The sequence below is a fragment of the Oryzias melastigma genome, unplaced genomic scaffold (genome assembly GCF_002922805.2).
Source record: "Oryzias melastigma strain HK-1 unplaced genomic scaffold, ASM292280v2 sc00296, whole genome shotgun sequence".
Lineage (NCBI taxonomy): Eukaryota > Metazoa > Chordata > Actinopteri > Beloniformes > Adrianichthyidae > Oryzias > Oryzias melastigma.
Genome location: NW_023416911.1, coordinates 117269 through 136561, shown reverse-complemented (window position 1 = coordinate 136561; position 19293 = coordinate 117269). Strand labels below are relative to the sequence as shown.

General features: G+C 39.5%; 1 protein-coding gene across 2 annotated transcripts in view; it reads right to left on the bottom strand.

Annotated features, from left to right (window-relative positions):
* Positions 1-19293, bottom strand: part of LOC112141524 (insulin-degrading enzyme) — a 43990-nt gene that overhangs the window by 15168 nt on the left and 9529 nt on the right. The window contains exons 1-15 of one of the 2 annotated variants that reach the window (XM_024264683.2): positions 15717-15966; positions 14026-14216; positions 13538-13745; positions 10760-10929; positions 7098-7220; positions 6779-6891; positions 6539-6701; positions 4341-4433; positions 4003-4094; positions 3782-3862; positions 3461-3564; positions 1764-1866; positions 1253-1375; positions 1062-1144; positions 718-862 (exon numbers count right to left, since the gene is read on the bottom strand). In XM_024264683.2, the coding sequence (XP_024120451.1) occupies positions 718-862; positions 1062-1144; positions 1253-1375; positions 1764-1866; positions 3461-3564; positions 3782-3862; positions 4003-4094; positions 4341-4433; positions 6539-6701; positions 6779-6891; positions 7098-7220; positions 10760-10929; positions 13538-13745; positions 14026-14185 (1761 nt within the window). In that variant the 5' untranslated portion in view covers positions 14186-14216; positions 15717-15966. Of the gene's footprint in view, positions 1-717; positions 863-1061; positions 1145-1252; positions 1376-1763; positions 1867-3460; positions 3565-3781; positions 3863-4002; positions 4095-4340; positions 4434-6538; positions 6702-6778; positions 6892-7097; positions 7221-10759; positions 10930-13537; positions 13746-14025; positions 14217-15716; positions 15967-19293 lie in introns of those variants that run through there. The other variant, XM_024264684.2, reaches the window with a different exon arrangement.

Below are 19293 nucleotides of genomic sequence, written 5' to 3'. Positions count from 1 at the left end.
GCTGAAAGGAAAAGAAGAAGAAGATCCGATACATTTTAAATTATATTTTTTCTGTAGTTCAAGTTGGGGATGTCCCAATCCAACGTAGTTTCAGACTTGATCAGTATCGGATGTTGTGTCCCGATCAGGATCTGATATATTTTTTCTCTTTGTTACATTTTTTATTTTTAATGTTTTGCCAAAGTGTCGTATCGGGACTCGATATTGGCAGATACTCAAAATCCAAATTACTCTGAATCAGATTGGGGCCAAAAATGTCTGATATCTCTAGTGAGGCATTCAAGTTATAAACTGACCAATCAGATGCTTCCATAAAAGTATGTACGGCCAACCTTCAAAACATTTGACTGACAGATTTTGTTTAGCCTGCTTTCCAGTGGTAGGGGTGTGGCCTTCTAAGAAGCTCACTCCTTATTGGTGAGAGTGGTTACCATTGAAACGGTGAGTTGGACCAATCGCTGCTTACAGATGCCATTAGCCAAAAATGCAGACAGAATTTATTTTATTTTATTCTGAGCCAGAAGTAAACCATTTTCTATGGATGACATCACTCTCACTCAGTCCAGTTCTCATATACACTCGATGACTAATGGGTGGGCCTTGAGATGGCCCGCCCACTCTGCCATTTTAAGAAAAATGTGGAGGTGGGCAGAGTTAACTCCAGTGCTCGTCCCATTTCTGGGTACGAGATGATCCAGTGTGTCTGTGGTTACTTACGACGATGGCGTTCCTCTGTGGGGATATATCATACATCAAGCCAGCAAGTTCAGCTGCATATGTATATTCATTTAGGTCATCCTTCAACAATCTGACCAGCATGTCTGTCAGGTTCCAGTGCAGAGGATCTGTGTAAAGGTGGCGACTGAAGAACGAGACAGGAAGGAAAATAAGAAACTCTCATACAGCTCGGTGTTTGCATTCTTCGCTTTATCACAAATCCATCCATTTCTTACCACCTGTCTAAACTCCAGTAAAGCTTCCATACAGGATTAAATGTAGAAAGACGACAACGGTGGTCAAATGTCATCTGAAAGAACCAACCTTCTTCATTAATAACTCACCTAAAAAAAGCAAAGTTCTGGCACAACTTGGGCAGAAAGAACTTGTCATCCTGCTTGAACCACACCCTGCTCATGTCCGTGTTCTGGAACAAATCAACACAAGCTTTCCTCAAAGTTTGCAGAACAAACCACTACACAACTTCAGATCATCACTAAAGCGTCGAGTAAGGCAGGAAGGCTGAGCTACTCACTTTGATTAAAGCGGGAACTGAAGAAGCGTCATCCTCCAAAGGGCAAAGGTCAAAGTTGGAGGGGATGAACTCGTTTTTCATGGGCAGCTTGAAGTTAGGGTTTAGGCCTGGATTAGACCATCTCTGAGAGACAAAGGGGTTCAATCAGCAAGGTGGGTTTTTAAACAGGTGCCCCTCCACAGGCTGCATCTTAAAGGGAGCACAGGTGTGTCTGTCAGTTCCTTTGAGGCTCATTCGCTCACCTCAAGGGATGTCATGAAAACGGAACGTACCATTCTACATTCTAAGGTTATAGGCCCTAATGATGTACAGGGATGTTGCCACACAATGTCCTCACGCCACACTCCAGTCTTTAGTGAGGTTCAGGCACTGACTGCACACAAATGCTGCATGGTTGTGCCCAGAAGTGCCCGTAGAATGCCTGTAGGACCTCCACGACCACCTGATGTAACCATTTTCCCCTCGTGAGGGCAGTTGGAGTGAAGGCATCAGATGGAAACAAAACTTTCACCTGGATGACTTCATCAGAGATGGCCTCCTGCTTGTACTGTGTGCCGTACCACTCCTCTGTCCTGTCCGTTTGCTCTTCAAACGACTTTGACACCACTGTCACTCTGGAAACCAGGAGAAATGAAGGATCACACACCAAACTGAAGCAGAATCTCCAGCAAAAGCAAAGCCAGACGTCAGAGCCATCGACCTGACTTTGAAGAAGTCTGTTCTTCTTTTTTATGTGATAGTGAGTCAGGAGATGTTTCATACAGATGACAGATTTCCAAAATAATGTAAAGAAAAGTTCAGAAATATGTCAAGTTCAGCCTGCAGAAGGCGTGTCTGCTGGTGTCATGAAGAAATATTTGATGCTACGTTTCAGCTAAATGTGCAGTTTCTTGCATAATCTCAGAGTACATACATTAACACAAACTCAAACTCACTATAATTAACTTCAGTGTGAAAATGAGACTGTAAGCAAATAATTAAACTACCTGTGCAAAATCGTTCATTTAAATTGCAACTCATTAAAAGCCACTCCCTCGGATCTAATATTCTTGATATTTGTAACAATATCTATTGAATTTAAAATTTTAAGTATAAAATTGTGTTTATACATTGTGTCGATCCCTGAACATTTTATATTTTACTTTAAGACTGATCCAGGGAGTCATCAATATGATACCCGTCAAAATGGTCATTTTCATGTTCCAAAATGTGTCACATCAAGATCTCAATTTAGAGGCTGCAAGATGTGGAGTCAGTTTTCCCATCTGGCCATGAATAGCGCATGTTGTATTGTAAAAATGTATTTTATGTCAGTTTTAAAGTTTTATTAGGTAGAGGCTCTAATATAAGCTTATATGTGTTTTTGCCTCTTCCTGCACCTACTTTTTATGTATTTCTATTCCTTTTTTTGCAATACGTTCTATATCCCGGAGAAGCCCCCAATTGTTACAGCCACAGGGGGCAGACCTGGCTCAAGTCAAGGGGGAAAACCAAAAAAGGGACCATAACAAAGACTGGACACCATTGAGAAAAAGGAACACAGTTTATTAAATAAGGGAGACAAAGAAACTGTGTCCTAAAAAGCAAAAGGGAAGAACAATTAGTGTGCTGGTTCAAACAAAAAGACAAAAAGACAAAACAAATGGGAATTGGAACCGTGGTCAAAACGTAAAATAAGTCATGGAGACTGCTGACCCAGAATGTCGACCGTCAGAGTCAGCAGCTCTTGATAATGTCTGTCTAACCAAAACTACCTATAGAAAACAAATAAACAAAGCCTGAAAACTAAGACTACCAAGATCCAAACTAAAATAATAAAACCCAGCAGTGGAAGACTGCTGAGGACAAAGAGAACGAAACAAACCAGACCACACACACTAAACCCAACCAACTCCTCAGCCTGCTCCTCTGATCTCTGCCTGCTTTGTTGAGGCCTCCTCTGTCTTAAGTAGCCAGCAGGTTTCCATTAAGGCACATTGGCCACACCTGCCAGGTGAGCAGAAGGACTCGATGGAAAAGGTTCCAGCAGTAGCAGCAGGACGTGACAGTGCAAATAAATAAAATCTTTTAAAAAATCTTGTAAATAAATATCACACACACCTCCAACATGCTCATTACAAACTAATAATGGAGACTGAGAGAACTGAGAATGTAGAACCCACAGTTAAGAAAATGACTGCAGCTTTGCAGAACGGAAGCCGTACTGACCTGACATTGTCGGGTCTGAGCCTTTGGAGCACCATCTGGATGAGATCTGGCCTGAACTGATCCATGATGAACTTTCCTGAGAGAACTTCTTCAATAGGATAGTACTGAGCACAGAGAGCAGAGTGGATAAACTCTGTCATAAGAAATGAATAACAAAGGATGCCAAAGGCTAAAGAGGGTTTAACATGTTCAGTAAATGTCTTGTTTTGGAGTGAAGTCTTCATAATATTTGGTTAAGTGCATCATTTTGCCCACTGAGTCCTAACCCTCAGCAGAGCCGTCATTCACTGCTGTCAGAAAAGTCATGTGATGATGACCTACATGCAGTAAACCTGCCACTTTAGACGTGTAGTCGCGGGGTCGCTCTTTATCGCTGAACCTGAAGGCCACTTTCTTCATGTCCTGCCCAGAGACAAAAACTGGTGATGTGGAAGCAACTAAATTCACTAACCAGTTAAATGAAAGTTCAAGCATGAACGGATCATTTCTGAATGCATTTCTTTCTGCGCTCAACACACGGGGAGCAGATGAGACCACATTACCTTGTACTCTTCAAAGATCCATTCCTGAGGGCCCTCGCTATGCAGTTTGTGGATGTACTGGAAGAGGTAGAGGATGATGTCGTCCACGTGCACTGCAACAACAACACCACCACTCAATGCGTCTGTCTTTTCTGCCTTTTGCTGTTTAACCCTTTAACACCTGAGGCATCATCAGTGACGCTTAAATCCAAAATCTTTACATTTTCAACCTTCAGAATCTACTGGAATTATGGTGTTAATGGTTGAAAAGTAACAGTAAATCAAAGAACATAAACACTGGAGCTCCGGTGGTAAAGGGTTAAACATTCAGTTGACGTTCAGACAGCATGCAGACTTACAAAAGCCGTCTTCAGTCAGATTCATCTTGACTCTAAAGAACATAAATCCTCTCACGTCTTCTTTCTGACCTGCAAGCAGCTCATCCACCCAACCTTCACAAAAAAAAGAAAATCAGAACCAATTCATTTCTGTAGGAGTTCTGCATCTGTCTTTTAGGACTGGTGTACTGGTTGGCACACTCTCCTCACAGTGAGAAGGCACTGGTGGATTTGGAGTTTGCATGTTCTCTTCAAACATGTGAGCCTCCACAGTCTAAACACATGCTTCATGTTTCTGCCAGGTTGACTGATGATTACACTGTCATTTGGGTGTGAGTGTGTGTGGTTAGTCTCTGTGTGGCCCTGTAGAACAATCCAGAGTGAACCCTGTCTTTACCCTTTCAGATGCTGGGATAGGCTCCAGCATCCCTGTGATTCCAAATGGGACTAAAGTCAGTTTAGAAATGGATCAGCGGATGCCCCTTTTTGGTCACATAAAAACACTATTTTCACTAAGTTTAAGTTTATTTAATATCTATGGCACCTTAAAATGACCTCAGTCAAGCAAGGCGCTGCACATTAAAAGTTCAAAGAACAATAAAAGCACAGCTAAAAAGTTAAACACCGATGAAAATAGAAATAAATTACATTACATAAAATACATAAAAACACCAAATTAAAAACAAAGATAAAACAATAAACAATAAAACACACCAGCAGAACAGAGTCTCATACAGTGTCAAAAGCCTGGCGGTAAAAATGGGTTTTAAGAAGTGTTTTAAAAATAGACAGTGAGGACGCCTGCCGAACGCTCAGTGGTAAAGCGTTCCACAGCTTCGGTGCACAGATTGAAAACGCTCGTTCCCCCCTGAGCTTCTTCTTGGACCTCGGTACCTCCAGGAGAAGCTGATCAGCTGACCTGAGGCTCCGGGTCGGGGTGTAGGGACAGAGAAGCTCAGAGAGGTACGGCGGTGCACAGTTGTTCAAAGATTTAAAAACAAATAAAAGAATCTTAAAATGAATTCTGAAATTCACAGGCAGCCAGTGAAGGGTAGCCAGGATGGGGGTGATGTGGTCCCTCTTACGCGCTCCAACCAGAACCCGAGCTGCAGCGTTCTGGACCAGCTGGAGACGTGAGAGGGACGACTGGCTAGCTCCAAAATAAAGAGAGTTACAGTAATCCAGCCGGGATGTGATAAAAGCATGGATTACTGTCTCAAAATTACGTTTAGATAAAAATGGTTTGACCTTCACCAGCTGCCTCAGATAAAAGAAGCTGGATTTTACCACTGAGCTAATCTGACCGTCAAGTTTAAAATCACTGTCCATCTTAAAACCCAGGTTTGACATGGACTGTCTGAGATGAGGAGTCAAAGGACCCAGCTCCACTGAGGAGGGGTCACAGGAGCTGCTAGGACCAAACACCATCACTTCTGCTTTCTTATCATTAAAACTTAAAAAGCTGAGGGCCATCCAGTCTTTGATGTCTTGAAGACAAGACAGTAATGTTGTAATGGAGCCTCCTTTCTTTATCGGTAAATAAATCTGACTCTCATTAGCGTAACAGTGAAAGGAGACTCCATGTTTTCTCAGGATGGAGCCCAGAGGAAGGAGGTACAGAGAGAATAAAAGTGGTCCTAGAATAGAGCCCTGTGGAACCCCAAACAACAGTGGAGATACTATATGTCTTTAAAACCTTATCAACTCCTGTTTTTGTTCATCTTCTTCTCAGAAATGAAACATAGAACTTAGAGCTGTGAGGTGGTGGGGTGAGGGGTTACCTGTCAACACTCTTTTCTGTGCTGCTCTGCGTCCTGGAGTAAAGTTCTCTGTGTCAATGTGATCTAATCCCCTTTAATTGCTTTAAAGCAAAGCTTTCTGGGCTTTTAAAAGAAATATGCATGTTACTCTTGACCTGATTTTATTACTCATGATTGAACCTTTTATTATTGTTATGCTGTTCATTTGAAGTGTATTTTAATTCTACTGCATATTTTTCTTGTGATAATGCCTTTCAGCTCAGAAATCTCATTTCAATGGATTTCCTGGTAAAAATAAAGGTGAAATAAAATAAAAAAAAAACCTCTTTGATCAAGTTATCTACTGGCTTCAAATGTGAATTCCACAGAGTTTTTCCATCTCAAATGATTTTACAAGAAGAACAGCTTTGTTTTTCAATGATTAGTTGAAGGTCGTCTTAATGCTCTGCAGGTGTGTACCTTTAGCTTTCAGCTCTGCAAACAAACTCCCGGGTCCTTCATGACCAATCAGATGACCCAGATACTGTCCAGGCTTCGATTTGTAATATTCATAAAGGTCCGGAATAGGAAAGGTCACGTATAACTTCCGGACATCTTTGACAGGAACTACTTTGTAGATTTGCTGAAACAAAACATGAATTCACAGTGGAAATGTGAAACATACACAAAAAGACACAAGTAGAAGAAGCAGCAGCTCACCTTCAGCTGCTCCTCCTGGAAGGGATGCTCAGGGAACTCTGGGACAGGAACATTCTTGTTCTCTACTTCTCCAAACAGCTTCACCACCATTGATGTCAGCTCATCGAGCGACTCTGAAACATTCAGGAAAGAGTTCAACCGATTAGGAACGGGTTCAATGAAAACAAAATACTCAGAGAAAAGGATTTTACTGCTTATTTTCTTTGGTCAAACTCAGACTATATTTGTTATTCATATTCACATGAATGAATGGAGTGATGGAAATAAGGTGGCAGGTAAGTAAGTGATTCACCTCCTTCATCCCAGAGTTTGGTCTTACCTCGTCCTAACACACAGAGTCCCATCAGGTTAGCAGAGTAATATGTAGAGTGGAACTTCAGCAGCTCCTGGCGGACATCAATGCCTTCTTCAGCTGGTCTGGTCTCAAGAGTCAGCTTGTTTCCTTCAAAGAGGTTTTTCCGTTTGGTTGAAAAGACTCTCAAACACATTTATATGCAGAGTCGTCAGAATAATCTTTCTTCTGCAACATTTTCTTGATAATCCTCATTTTTATTCATGATATTTTTTCTTTATTTTAAGTTTTTCACATTAGATGTAAAAAAAAAAAACAGACAACATTTTGAGAGTATTTTGAGCTAAACCAGTTTTAGGTGAGAACGCTTTTGTCAGCATCAAGTGGTATTTGTCATCACTAGTCGCGTTTCCATTAACTCTGAAATTTCGCAAATTTGAATTTTGATAATAAATTCTCCTAATGGAAACACCACAATTAAAAAAAATGGTGTTTTTAAAAAAAAAGTTTTTGCGTTTAGAGGAGGTGGTATTTGGGGCGTATCGAAATAGACATTTTTCGCAAAACTGTAATTGAGTGTATGCTCTGAGCGCTGCACAGCCGGAGCACCGAGAGGTCCCACAGCATCACAGCTCTTTAGAAATACGGAATCGAGCAGCTCCTCCTCCTTTCCTCATCACTTCATAGCCGCACTTTTGCAGCTTGAAACCTGAAGTCTCATGAGTGTGAGAGCCGTGACAGAAACTTGAATCGTGATTTCAAACAGAAAAAATCCAGATTCTTTCCTGTTAGAATGCTTTTTCTTTTAACCGCTGAACAGACTTCTCTCTCTTCTGAGTCAAGCTGAGCTGCACGCCCCAGACAGAGCTGTGACATCACCCAAATGCTCTTTTTAGTGAATCAAATAAAAAAAACACTTGTTCTCATTCATCGTCGTGTTTTTAATGACTTATCGTGTGAGTTGGTTTGTGCTTCATCGCAAAGTTATGATTTAATGCAAACAGTGTCATTTCAAAACTGTTTTTTCGAAATTCCTAGAATTTCAAAAAAGTTTTGTGATAATGTGTAATGGAAACGCAGCTAGTGACTCAAAAATTGGGGTGGCAAGCAATGTTCCCTCTAATTTTTTGTGCGTCTGAGCAAACACAGAAACTCACTGAGCGCTCCTTCGACCGCAGTGAGCAACAATGAGGGTTCACTCTGTATTCACGTCTATATTTCAACTGTCTGAAATCTCTTATCTTAACAAGTCATGTAGCTTATTAAAAGAATGAAACTAATAAATGTTCATCAAATTGTGTTCAATGTGAGTGATTTGCAACAATTACAATGAAAAGTAAGAAACATTCAGGAAGTGGGTCCTGCTGTCTGGGAATACATTCAAACTCCACTTTAATTGTTTAGGACTTTTCCTGCTACAAAGAATCTTGAAGTGCTTTCCATAATAAATAAAAGAAAGATACAAATAGTAGTTAAAATAGCAAACATACTGTAGCGTCCGTCAGGACGCAATGAAGAGGCGGAGGCGACCGTTTCCAACCGCGAAGCTTTTAATAAACTTGTAAACGGTTACTGTCGGCCGTAACCACGCCGAATACAACACAAACGATAAAGTGCTCTCATTGGCTCGTTCCTCATTACATTCCTTCATGCTCCCGCAACCCTTCTTATATTCTCCTGCTCCTCCGCCCACCCCCACACTCATCCAATCACACTGGAGCAACAATGCAACACAGAACACATTAACAGAGCATTTTGTCCCGAGTTAACTCGCGATTAATCGCAAATTATTATGTGGCCTTTTTTTAAGGAAAAAAATGTGTGCTTCATGGAATTTAGCAGTTCTACATTAATTATGAAAACAGGAATGACGAAATTTATAGTTTTCATCAGAAATACTTTATTTTGTAACATTGTATGGAGATACTTTCTTAACAATAAAAGGCTGTAACATAAAATGCCTACTTTTCTTTTAATTTTATTTTAATGATCACATTTTTACTATTTCTTTTGATTGTTTCTTTTAATGTTTTATGTAAAGCACTTTGAATTGTCTCTGTACATGAAATGTGCTATACAAATAAACTTGCCTTGCCTAACAAAAGCCCAAGTGCAAGTGAAGGGCATTTTAAATTCAAAACTTCAATCAACGTTCAGTAAAATAAAATAAAAAAACACAAAAATAAAATTTCCATAACACTTTCATGTTCATTTTTTGTCAGGACCAAATCTTTTCCTCCTCTGCTGAACTACAGTAATAAATGAAATAGAGATTTATCATTTCCAATGAACTTTTGTTTTTTAAAACATTAAAGACTGAGAAAAGCGGGATACTCTGTGGATAGTTTGACAGTCTGTTACTGCCGCCGCGTTCTCTGGCTGCAGCTCGATGCAGCGTCGTGTCCAGCGGAGCTCACGCCATGAATATGCCGGCAGACACACCGCTATGTTGGGGCTGGATCACTCTTAAACCTCCAGAACATTTAAAACGTCCCCCGGTGCGCTTGCTGTTTGGAACGTCAGGGGTCCGCAGCTCTCGGGACGCGGCGCCGGACGCGAGCCGGTACCACCAGACGTGGTACTGAACGCGAACCGGAGCCGGGTTAGAGTGCAGGAGCTCTCCAGGTCCTAGTGCGGGGCCGGTTCTAGCTCGCAGCTCGGTGGTTGGAGACCCGCCCGTGAACTAGTGAGAGCAGCCGGTGAGAGAGCGCGGGACGCCCGCGCGCGCGGTATGGAAAGGCACTTATGAGAAAATCCGCGATTAATGAGTCAAAAAAATTGTCGGCGTCAAGCACATGTCAGATTACTTATATGATAATTTTATTTAAAGTTTAGAATACATTTTATGTTGTGCGCAGAATAGATTTGCTGTGCGCAACGGGCGTGGGAGCAGTGCGCAATTGCGCACGTGCGCAGCTTAGAGGGAACATTGGTGGCAAGCGGGGGGGGCAGAGTTCTTTGCTGGGGCGACAGCTGCCCCCCCTGGCCCCCTGTAGCTCTGCCCCAGTATTGGTGAGAGTGGTTGCCATAGAAGCAATAACTCAGACCGACTCTGATCAATCACTGCTTACTGACGCTGTCTGGTTCCAACATGGCGGTGTCCGAAAAATGGCGACTAAACTGACTTAATTTGGTTGGAGCCAGAAGTAAACCATTATCTATGGATGACATCAAACTCACTCTGTCCAGTTCTTTTTTAATTTATTAATATGTAAAAGTTTCTAAGTAAGTAAAGTTCAAACTTATTCAGAGAAACACCATATATGTATGAACAGTTGGTCTTCCAATCAGAAAGAACTGTCCATTAAAAGAGTGTTTTTGACAACTGATCCTAAAGTGCAGCAATAAGATGTTTTCTTCTGGGGTATAATAAAGTGTGATTAAAATGTAATTACTTGAGTTAGACAGAATTGGATGTTTTTGTTTTTGCAGGAGCTGGCAGCTTTCAGGCTGACATGACCACGACCTTTAGCTGGAATATAAACATTATGACTCTGTGCTTCCATCTGCTGGCTGTTTTCCATACCAGCAGTGCTTTAGGCTCATGTTCATTCAGTCCATGAAGTCAAAGGTTAATGAAAATATGTAATAACTGGTTGTATTTAATACAAATTAACAAAATCCTGATCTTTTAAATAAAAAACAAGGTAATTCTATTTTTTTAATTAGGCTTGTCTTTGAAGTTTTACCTGTTCTGAATTTTCTGAAGGGGTGGTTCGGGTCACATGTGGTCTTCTCCAGCTGAAAAAGCCTGCGGTCATCATTCATCAGGTTCTTTTGATACTCTGAGTCCACAGCATTCAACTCTCGGTCCTTACAGCTCACATCAAACAGAGGACACAGGAAGAACGGGGCAAACCTGCAAAGCATACAATGACTTATAGTAGCTGCACATAACACTTTTAAATGTTTCTTAATTAAACACTAATGTCTCAAGCAGGGTTCATATTTCCCAACTTCTCCTGCTCACAGCTGATCCAGGTGACCAGCTGTGAGCAGGGCAAACATGCAGACACTCGGGCCCTGGTCTAAATCAATAGACAGAAATTTTCCCTCTTCTACTGGATACTACTCTTTAAACCTGTATCTTCTCATTTGCAGCATGAGCAAAAACACCAGCATTTTAGGAATCAAGCCAAAACGAAATCAGCAGAAAGATTTCTGATCAGCTAGTCACAGGGAAGCTGTTCTGTTTTCAGTCCCCTGAAAAAGGTCAAAACAAACTGATGAAGTCCAGATCACGAATCAAAATGTGAGGATAGATATTTTAAAGACCCGCCCAGATCAAAATAATGTTTTTCACATGTTAGACAATAGACATATAAAAAGAAAATTAAGATTAAAATTGCATTTCTGATCATTTCTTTTTTCAAATATTGTGAATCAGGAAAAGACCCCCAAAAAAATGTAGTTTGAAAAAGCTTGTAGCTGTGACATAGAAGTTACTCTGGGCGGACCACAGTCTCCTGCTTCACCCCATTGTGATCATCCACATGCAGACAAATAGATCAATGAACATCTTTGTTTTCCTCGTCTGAGCTGGAATCTGGATCAGAACTGTACAGCTGGACAGAAATGATATTTCTCCCCATAAAAGATCATGTGGAATGCTTTTACAATAGATCAAAAAGGGATTGGAATGGGACTTTAAAGCCTTGAAAAGATTGTCTTATTTCAGAAAATGGTGAGATTGTGAATGTAGCATGCTACAATGGCTTCTGGGGTCTTGTCACTTCTCAAAGGATGAGAAATTAAAGAAAAACTGCAAGTCCACTATAATCAGGACTACATTCCAAGACTCAGACCTCCCAAGGCCATAAATTACCTCTGTGGAGATTTTATCGAGACATTTGAGAATCTGGCCTCTCTTCGGATGCTAAGAGGCCCAAATGAGGCCTTGAGCCCAAAAGGTCTGTTACCTCCCAAGCCATATTTCTTGATAAGGAAAACGCTGGACAACTCCTATGAAGGATTTACGGAAACAGAGATTTATCCTAAAAGGTCTTCAAAGAATCCTTTCTGTCCCACTCACTGAAGGATCGAAGGCAGACCTCTTTGGAACGTAAGGTTTATGATTTTACACCCCTTGGACCAAAGGAGGACCCAGGAACTCAGCTCAGAACAAGCTGAGATGAACCTTTGAATTTACAATTCTTTTATTCACAAATAAAGATTCTAAACATCTGTTCTTTTATTTTTGGTGTTGAATGTGAATAACATGAAAATGACTGAACTTTATTCACAGATTTCAACAGGAAGCAGACAAAACTTCCACTATAATCTTTGTTGTTCATGAATGTGTGATTTGCATCTGAATATGAGTTTAGACAACATTTAATCGTGTATTGATAAACTGCATGTTAAGAGTTAATGATATGGAATACAATGCATGCTTTGATTTAATCCTCTTTATTTGACAATTAAGAAACATTAGAATTACATGTAGTTGATCTTTTTCTATGAGAAATCTCTTCATAGTTGATTGTTTATTCATTAAGAGTTTGAATGATGATTTTTAAACTTTGTTTAAGCTAAACTCATTCTGATTTAAACTTTATGCAAACTTGTTTTATCACAAAAGTTTTTCATGATTGTTTGATTTTCACATCACTTTACTTTTACCATGAGATACACTGATGATACCACACATCTGTGAATGCTCAGAACATTTAAGAGAAATAACTTTTATTTTTCTCAAATAGTTTAAACAGTTTTGATAGAAACATGAAACTGTTAGATCCACTGGAGACGTGTGCCTGCAGCCATTCGCTGAAAGCAAGCCCTCCTCTGAGGTCTTTTGACCTCAGAGGAGGCCACCTTTGTCTGGTGAGCTTCGTCAGAAAGTCCAGTCCAAGTCCAGCTTCGAGCCACCGTGGTGAGGAGACCCTCTCAGCAAAACTGTTGTGGTTTGATGTGGTCATAACAGCCAATTTGATTGATCCAGACTAGAGTCTTGAACAGTTTAACGTCATTGTTTTCTTTAGATTACAATTTTTCTTTTAAACCGTTCTGAGGCATTACTTTGCTCATCCACCGACTTTCACACACTTTCACACACACACACTACATTGATTTTCTTTGTTTATTTTGTATATATTTTTATGCTTATCTCTTAATAAATATCAAAAAGGCAGTCGTTGTCCATCTTGTTCTTTCTTTGTGATACGGTCCCTTCAGATGAGAATTTACTTCCTGAAGTGTTGAGATTGATTCTGAAGATTACTCTTTAATCAATTTTAAAGCTAAAATTGATAAACTTTCATCATTGAGTAATTTTCCTTCCTTACGGAAGGTGGTGCCCCTTTACGAGACAAAGTCAAATTCTTCATTGAACTTGACCCCTTTACACGCTACATGCATGTAGGTATGTTTTCAGAGAAAAAAACAACTAAACCCAGTTTTAAAATAAATACAGATTTAAGGAAATGTAAATGGTCACCAGTTCTCAAAAGACTTTATGTAATTACCTGTCAAGAGCTCCATGCAAGTGCTCATGGGATACATCAAAGAAGTAGTTGGTGTGGTCTGAACTGGTGAAGGCGTTGTCACTCCCTCCGTGCTGGTTCAGGAACTGGCTGTACTCGTTCTCCTTGGGATACTTCTCCGTTCCCAGGAACAGCATGTGTTCACAGAAGTGGGCCAGGCCCGGGACGCTGTCCGGGTCTGAGAGGGAACCTGGGGAGCAACAAACTCTTTGTGTCACAGATCGAAGGATGACTTCGTCATGTAAATTGGGTTTAAATTAGTTTAACCCTTTAACACCTGAGGCATCGTCTGTGACACTTAAACACAACATTTTTAACATATGGTAACTTTTCAACCTTTAACACAATAATTCCAGTAGATTGTGAAGGAGAAAAGCATCTTCTAATTCTACAAAACTTCTATTAAAAAGAAAAATGCCAAAACACAAAAGGAAAGAGGCATTATCAATGACCGACAGGAAGAAACTGACCGATGTGTACGTCCAAAGCCGCCGCTGATTTGTCGGTAGAGGGGTCACTGATCAGGACGGCCTTCAGACCGTTGGTGAACTCCAGGCCTCTGTAGAGCCGGCTGTCCTCTGGAGAGTGAATGATGTCATCAACCACCCGCTTCACCACAGAGTCTTCCATCTTTAGGAGAGAGGATGACACAAGCCTGCACCTGAAAGAAAAACAAGCATGAGTCAGCACTTTAAAGGGTCAAACAAAATCCCACTTCTGAGGAAGCTGCTTTGTGAGCTGATCGATTATCTCATCACATTTTTGCTCAGTTCTGAGTAGTGCTGACAGAAACGATTATTTTAATAGTTGACTACTCACCGATTATTTTTCCCGATTAGTCGACTAATCGGGTCATGTACAAAGTGGATGCAAAGCACACATCTAAACCATCTTTAAACTAACTAAAAACTAAGTATATAGCATTACCTGCGATAAAAAAAGCTGACAGCTGAAAACACTGAAGCTGACAGCTGAAAACACTGAAGCTGACAGCTGAAAACACTGAAGCTAACAGCTGAAAACACTAAAGCTGATAGCTGAAAACACTGAAGCTAACAGCTGAAAACACTAAAGCTGATAGCTGAAACCACTGAAGCTTACAGCTGAAACCACTGAAGCTGACAGCTGAAAACACTAAAGCGGACAGCTGAAAACGCCAAAGCTGATAGCTGAAACCACTGAAGCTGACAGCTGAAAACACTAAAGCTGGCAGCTGAAAACACTGAAGCTAACAGCTGAAAACGCTGAAGCTGATAGCTGAAACCACTGAAGCTGACAGCTGAAAACACTAAAGCTGACAGCTGAAAACACTGAAGCTGACAGCTGAAAACACTAAAGCTTGATAGCTGAAACCACTGAAGCTGACAGCTGAAAACACTAAAGCTGACAGCTGAAAACACTTGATAGCCAACTAAAATAAAGTGCCAAATTTTTCATGTAAAATGCAAAATTAGCATCAAAGCAAAAAAAGCTTAAGATGGTCAAAACAGCTAGCATGTTGCTGAAATATTAGCCAAACTCCAAAATAGCCTAAAAAAAACTTAATAAATGTTAAATAGTCCATAAATCTAGCAGAATGCCGTTATAACTTTCAACTTTACTACACTCTGACTCCATATAATATAAAGTAATGATTAATCAACTATTAAATTAGTCGTCGACTATTTCAGTAGTTGATTAGTCGTCTAATCGTGGCAGCCCTAGTTCTGAGAGGCTTCAGTGTTTGGATCAACAGTCTTTGTGAATGAGGCAACGATATTGTAATAATATATTAATATTAATTAATTAATATTGATACAGGTAAAAACCTTTTCACTTGTGGGCAACATTACACTGCAAAAGGCTAAACTAGTAGATTGGAGCTGATGATCCTTTCAGTTTCTGTTTCCATTTATACCAGAGACACTGAAGGAAACCAGAATAAAATAAAACCACACCAGGATTGACTTCTTTAACAGGTAAGAATACTTTAAAAGTCAATAAAATAACAGGGAAAAGCAACTTTTGTCTTTACTAAAACACTTTATTCGAACGAACATGAAGAACGAAAGGAAAGTGAAACCTAAAGACTCCGAGTGAGAGTTTAGTAAAGAAGACGATCGTGTTCCAGAAAGCTGTTTCTACCTGTGTTTTTGGTATTAAAAAAGCAGACAGGACTTACTGACGGTTTTACGCACAAACCCTCTGAGTGTGGAAACGCTGAGCGATCTGAACAACAGGCAGAACTAATCGAACCCAGAACTGTTCCGGTTCGAACTCCAGGAAGCAGCCACGGATTGAAAGAGCGAAGTTCAGATTGACTTCCGTACAAAAACAAAGTTCTGAACATGAAGTGGGTAGACTGTAAGAGGTGATTTCTTTCAACCCTTAACACTGTGTCTATGAGCAGGGGCGGAGCTACAGCGTAAACACGGGAGTCGGGAAAGGGGGGAAAAGGAGAACAGCAGAGTGGACGGCCATTGGGTGTGTTTGAGATCACCAGGCGCGACGCAGATCGCCTGGATTGCGGACTGCGGTCAAGTGAGCCGCTGTTCGTTTTTCCGTGCTCAAATCAGCCCTCATTGGATTTTTTCTGCGAGTTTCATACAAGACTTACGGTAGCATGTCCGTGCTCGCTGGAAAATCCTGGAGACTCTTTAATAAACATGATATTTTTACTCCTCATAAATGCAATCACATTACTTTACATGCATATGATTGCATATGCTTTTCTGATTCTATTCAATGTTTTTTAGAATCCTGTATCCTGTATCCTCTAACTTCTTTCCTCTTTTCTTTCTCAAAAGGTCTTGCCTTTTGCCAGGCCACAGTTGCAAATAAGAAGGCTGTTCTTAATCTGTCCTGCCTGGATAAATAAAGGTTAAAAAAAAATATATGATATTTATTAGGAAAATAACCGTGGATTACTATTTTTTTAATCAATCTCAAAATATCATGTATTAGTGAAATAAAATTGGTTAATTTTGGCTGTGAATTAATCCCAAATCATCAATGTATTTCATTATAAATCCGTCACAGACCTACTTAGTCCTTAATAGAAATTTTCTCCTGGATATATAAAACATTTTTACTGTATAGGTTTTTTTTAGAAAAGAACATCAGAAATACCATATAAGGTCTAATCTTTACATCATTTGGCTGACTTTTGTCCCACCAAAAGTCAGCCAATTGAATAAAAATTTACACTTTTCATAGTATTTCATATGTACTTTTCTCAAAATGTATAGAGTAAAAATGCTTCATATTTTCAGGAGTAGTACCCCATGAAGTACTAACCAGGTCTGTAAAGGAATGGTAAAGCACTAAATGGAAACTCAGAAATTAGTCCCACCAAAAGTCAGCCAATTGAATAAAAAATTACACTTTTCATAGTATTTCATATGTACTGTTCTCAGAAAGTATACTGTAAAAATGCTTCATACTCTCAGTACTAGTACTCCATGAAGTACCAAGGAGGTCTGTAAAGGAATGGTGAAGTACTAAATTGTAACTCAGGAATTAGTCCCACCCATATTAAGTTTATGGTCCCACCAAACGTCAGTCAAATGATCAAAAAGTTACACTTTTCATAGTATTTCATATGTGCATTTCTCAAAAAGTATACAGTAAAAAAGCTTCATACTTTCAGGAGTAGTACTCATCGAATTACTAAGGAGGTCTGTAAAGGAATGGTAAAGTACTAAATTGTAACTGAGGAGTTAGTCTCACCCAAAGTCAGCCAGTTGAATAAAAATTTACACTTTTCATAGTATTTCAGATGTACTTTTCTCAAAAAGTATACAGTAAAAAAGCTTCATACTTTCAGGAGTAGTACTCATCGAATTACTAAGGAGGTCTGTAAAGGAATGGTAAAGTACTAAATTGAAACTCAGGAGTTAGTCTCACCCAAAGTCAGCCAATTGAATAAAAAGTTACACTTTTCATAGTATTTCATATGTACTTTTCTCAAAAAGCATACAGTAAATATTCTTCATACTCTCAGTAGTAGTACTCCATGAAGTACTAAGGAGGTCTGTAAAGGAATGGTGAAGTACTAAATTGAAACTCAGAAATTAGTCCCACCAAAAGTTAGCCAAATGATTAAAAAGTTACACTTTTCATAGTATTTTATATCTGCTTTTCTCAAAAAGTATACAGTAAAATTGCTTCATACTTTCAGGAGTAGTACTCATTGAAGTACTAAGGAGGTCTGTAAAGGAATGGTGAAGTACTAAATTGAAACTCAGGATTTAGTCCCACCCAAAATCAGCCAAATGATGTAAAGATTTGACCTTTTATGGTATTTCTGATGTTCTTGTAGTTTGGTGTGAAATAACTGGCGCTAAATGAAGGACATCGGTGTATTTTTTTACTTTTTGTGGAAGGTTGTGAATCACTAATGAAAAAATAAACAAGATTTCAAATAATCTGTTGCTATATTTGTTACTGTTGTCTCTAAAACTTAACTTTAATTTTATTTTATTTATTTATTTGGGACAGTGCATGAATCCCGCAGCTATTTTATTAACTGTTTTACTCTAAAAGATATTAAAAAATAATATAAAAGACACAACAGCACAAATCATACTAGGAGGAGTGGCATATTAACTTTCAGACAAATGGTAAGGACAACCCCCAACGCGCCTTTCTCCGCCCCCTCCTGCAGCAGCTTAGTCTCGCCGACGATGCAGGCGAGGCGCCTGGGGATCTCAAACACACCTCTCGCTGCATTTTCGGTATGCGGAAGCAAAACGGTTGCACCGCTCACCCTGCATGCGCGAACCACACGTCACTTCCGCTCTTCACCCACTCTACCACAGAGTCATTTCCAAACAGTAAAACTCCTTGATCACAATAATTTATGTTTTTCTCAACAACCGAGAGCTTCTCCTGACTGGATTACAGTTAGAAAAAAAGCCACCGAGTTACCGTTAATAACGTGTCTGGATTACCAGATAAAATAAAGTGTTTTGAAGTGGCGCTGTATCCTCTTAGCTTAGGTAGTAAACTGCCGTCATGTAAAACAGCAGAAGAAGAAAACATTTGTAGTCCGTTTGTAGTCACTGCAAGATCGTAAGGTCCTGATCCTTAACGTGTTTTTTTCCTTTGGTTTTTTCAACAATAAGTGAATGTTTTCACTATGATAAACATTTTAAGTGCTATATTAACATCCTAAGAGGTTTTTATTGTTGTTACCGTCCGAAGACCGGAAAATGCTTTAGCGGAAGTGACGTTTGGTTCGCGCATGCGGGAGAGCGGTGCAACCGTTTTACTTCCGCATACCGAAAATGCAGCGACACCAACAATTGTAGAAAAGGATTCAAAACACACATTTTTTTTTTCAAAGAACTTTATTGAACATTATACAAAATTACAAATAACAACAATTAGCACTCCATAAAAAAACAGTAACTAATGTCAAATTTTGACAAGAAAACTACAATATACAGAAATGTAATGGGATCATGGTGAGCAGAAGGAATTGATTCCAAGTAAGATATAATCATATTAATAGAAAGGAAAAGAAGAATGATAAAGGAGAGCGAAAAATGAAAAAAAATCTAAGATAGGGAATTATTCATTAAACAAAAAAATCACAAATTATTCCAGTGTTACGTGCCTTGGAAGTATTAATCTTTTTAAGATATTCATAAAATTGATAGAACTCAATGATAGATCCTTTAAATCTGGGAGTTGTTTTTTTTTTTACTCTACACTTATGTATATAGAACTTAGATTAGAGGACCAAATGACATGTT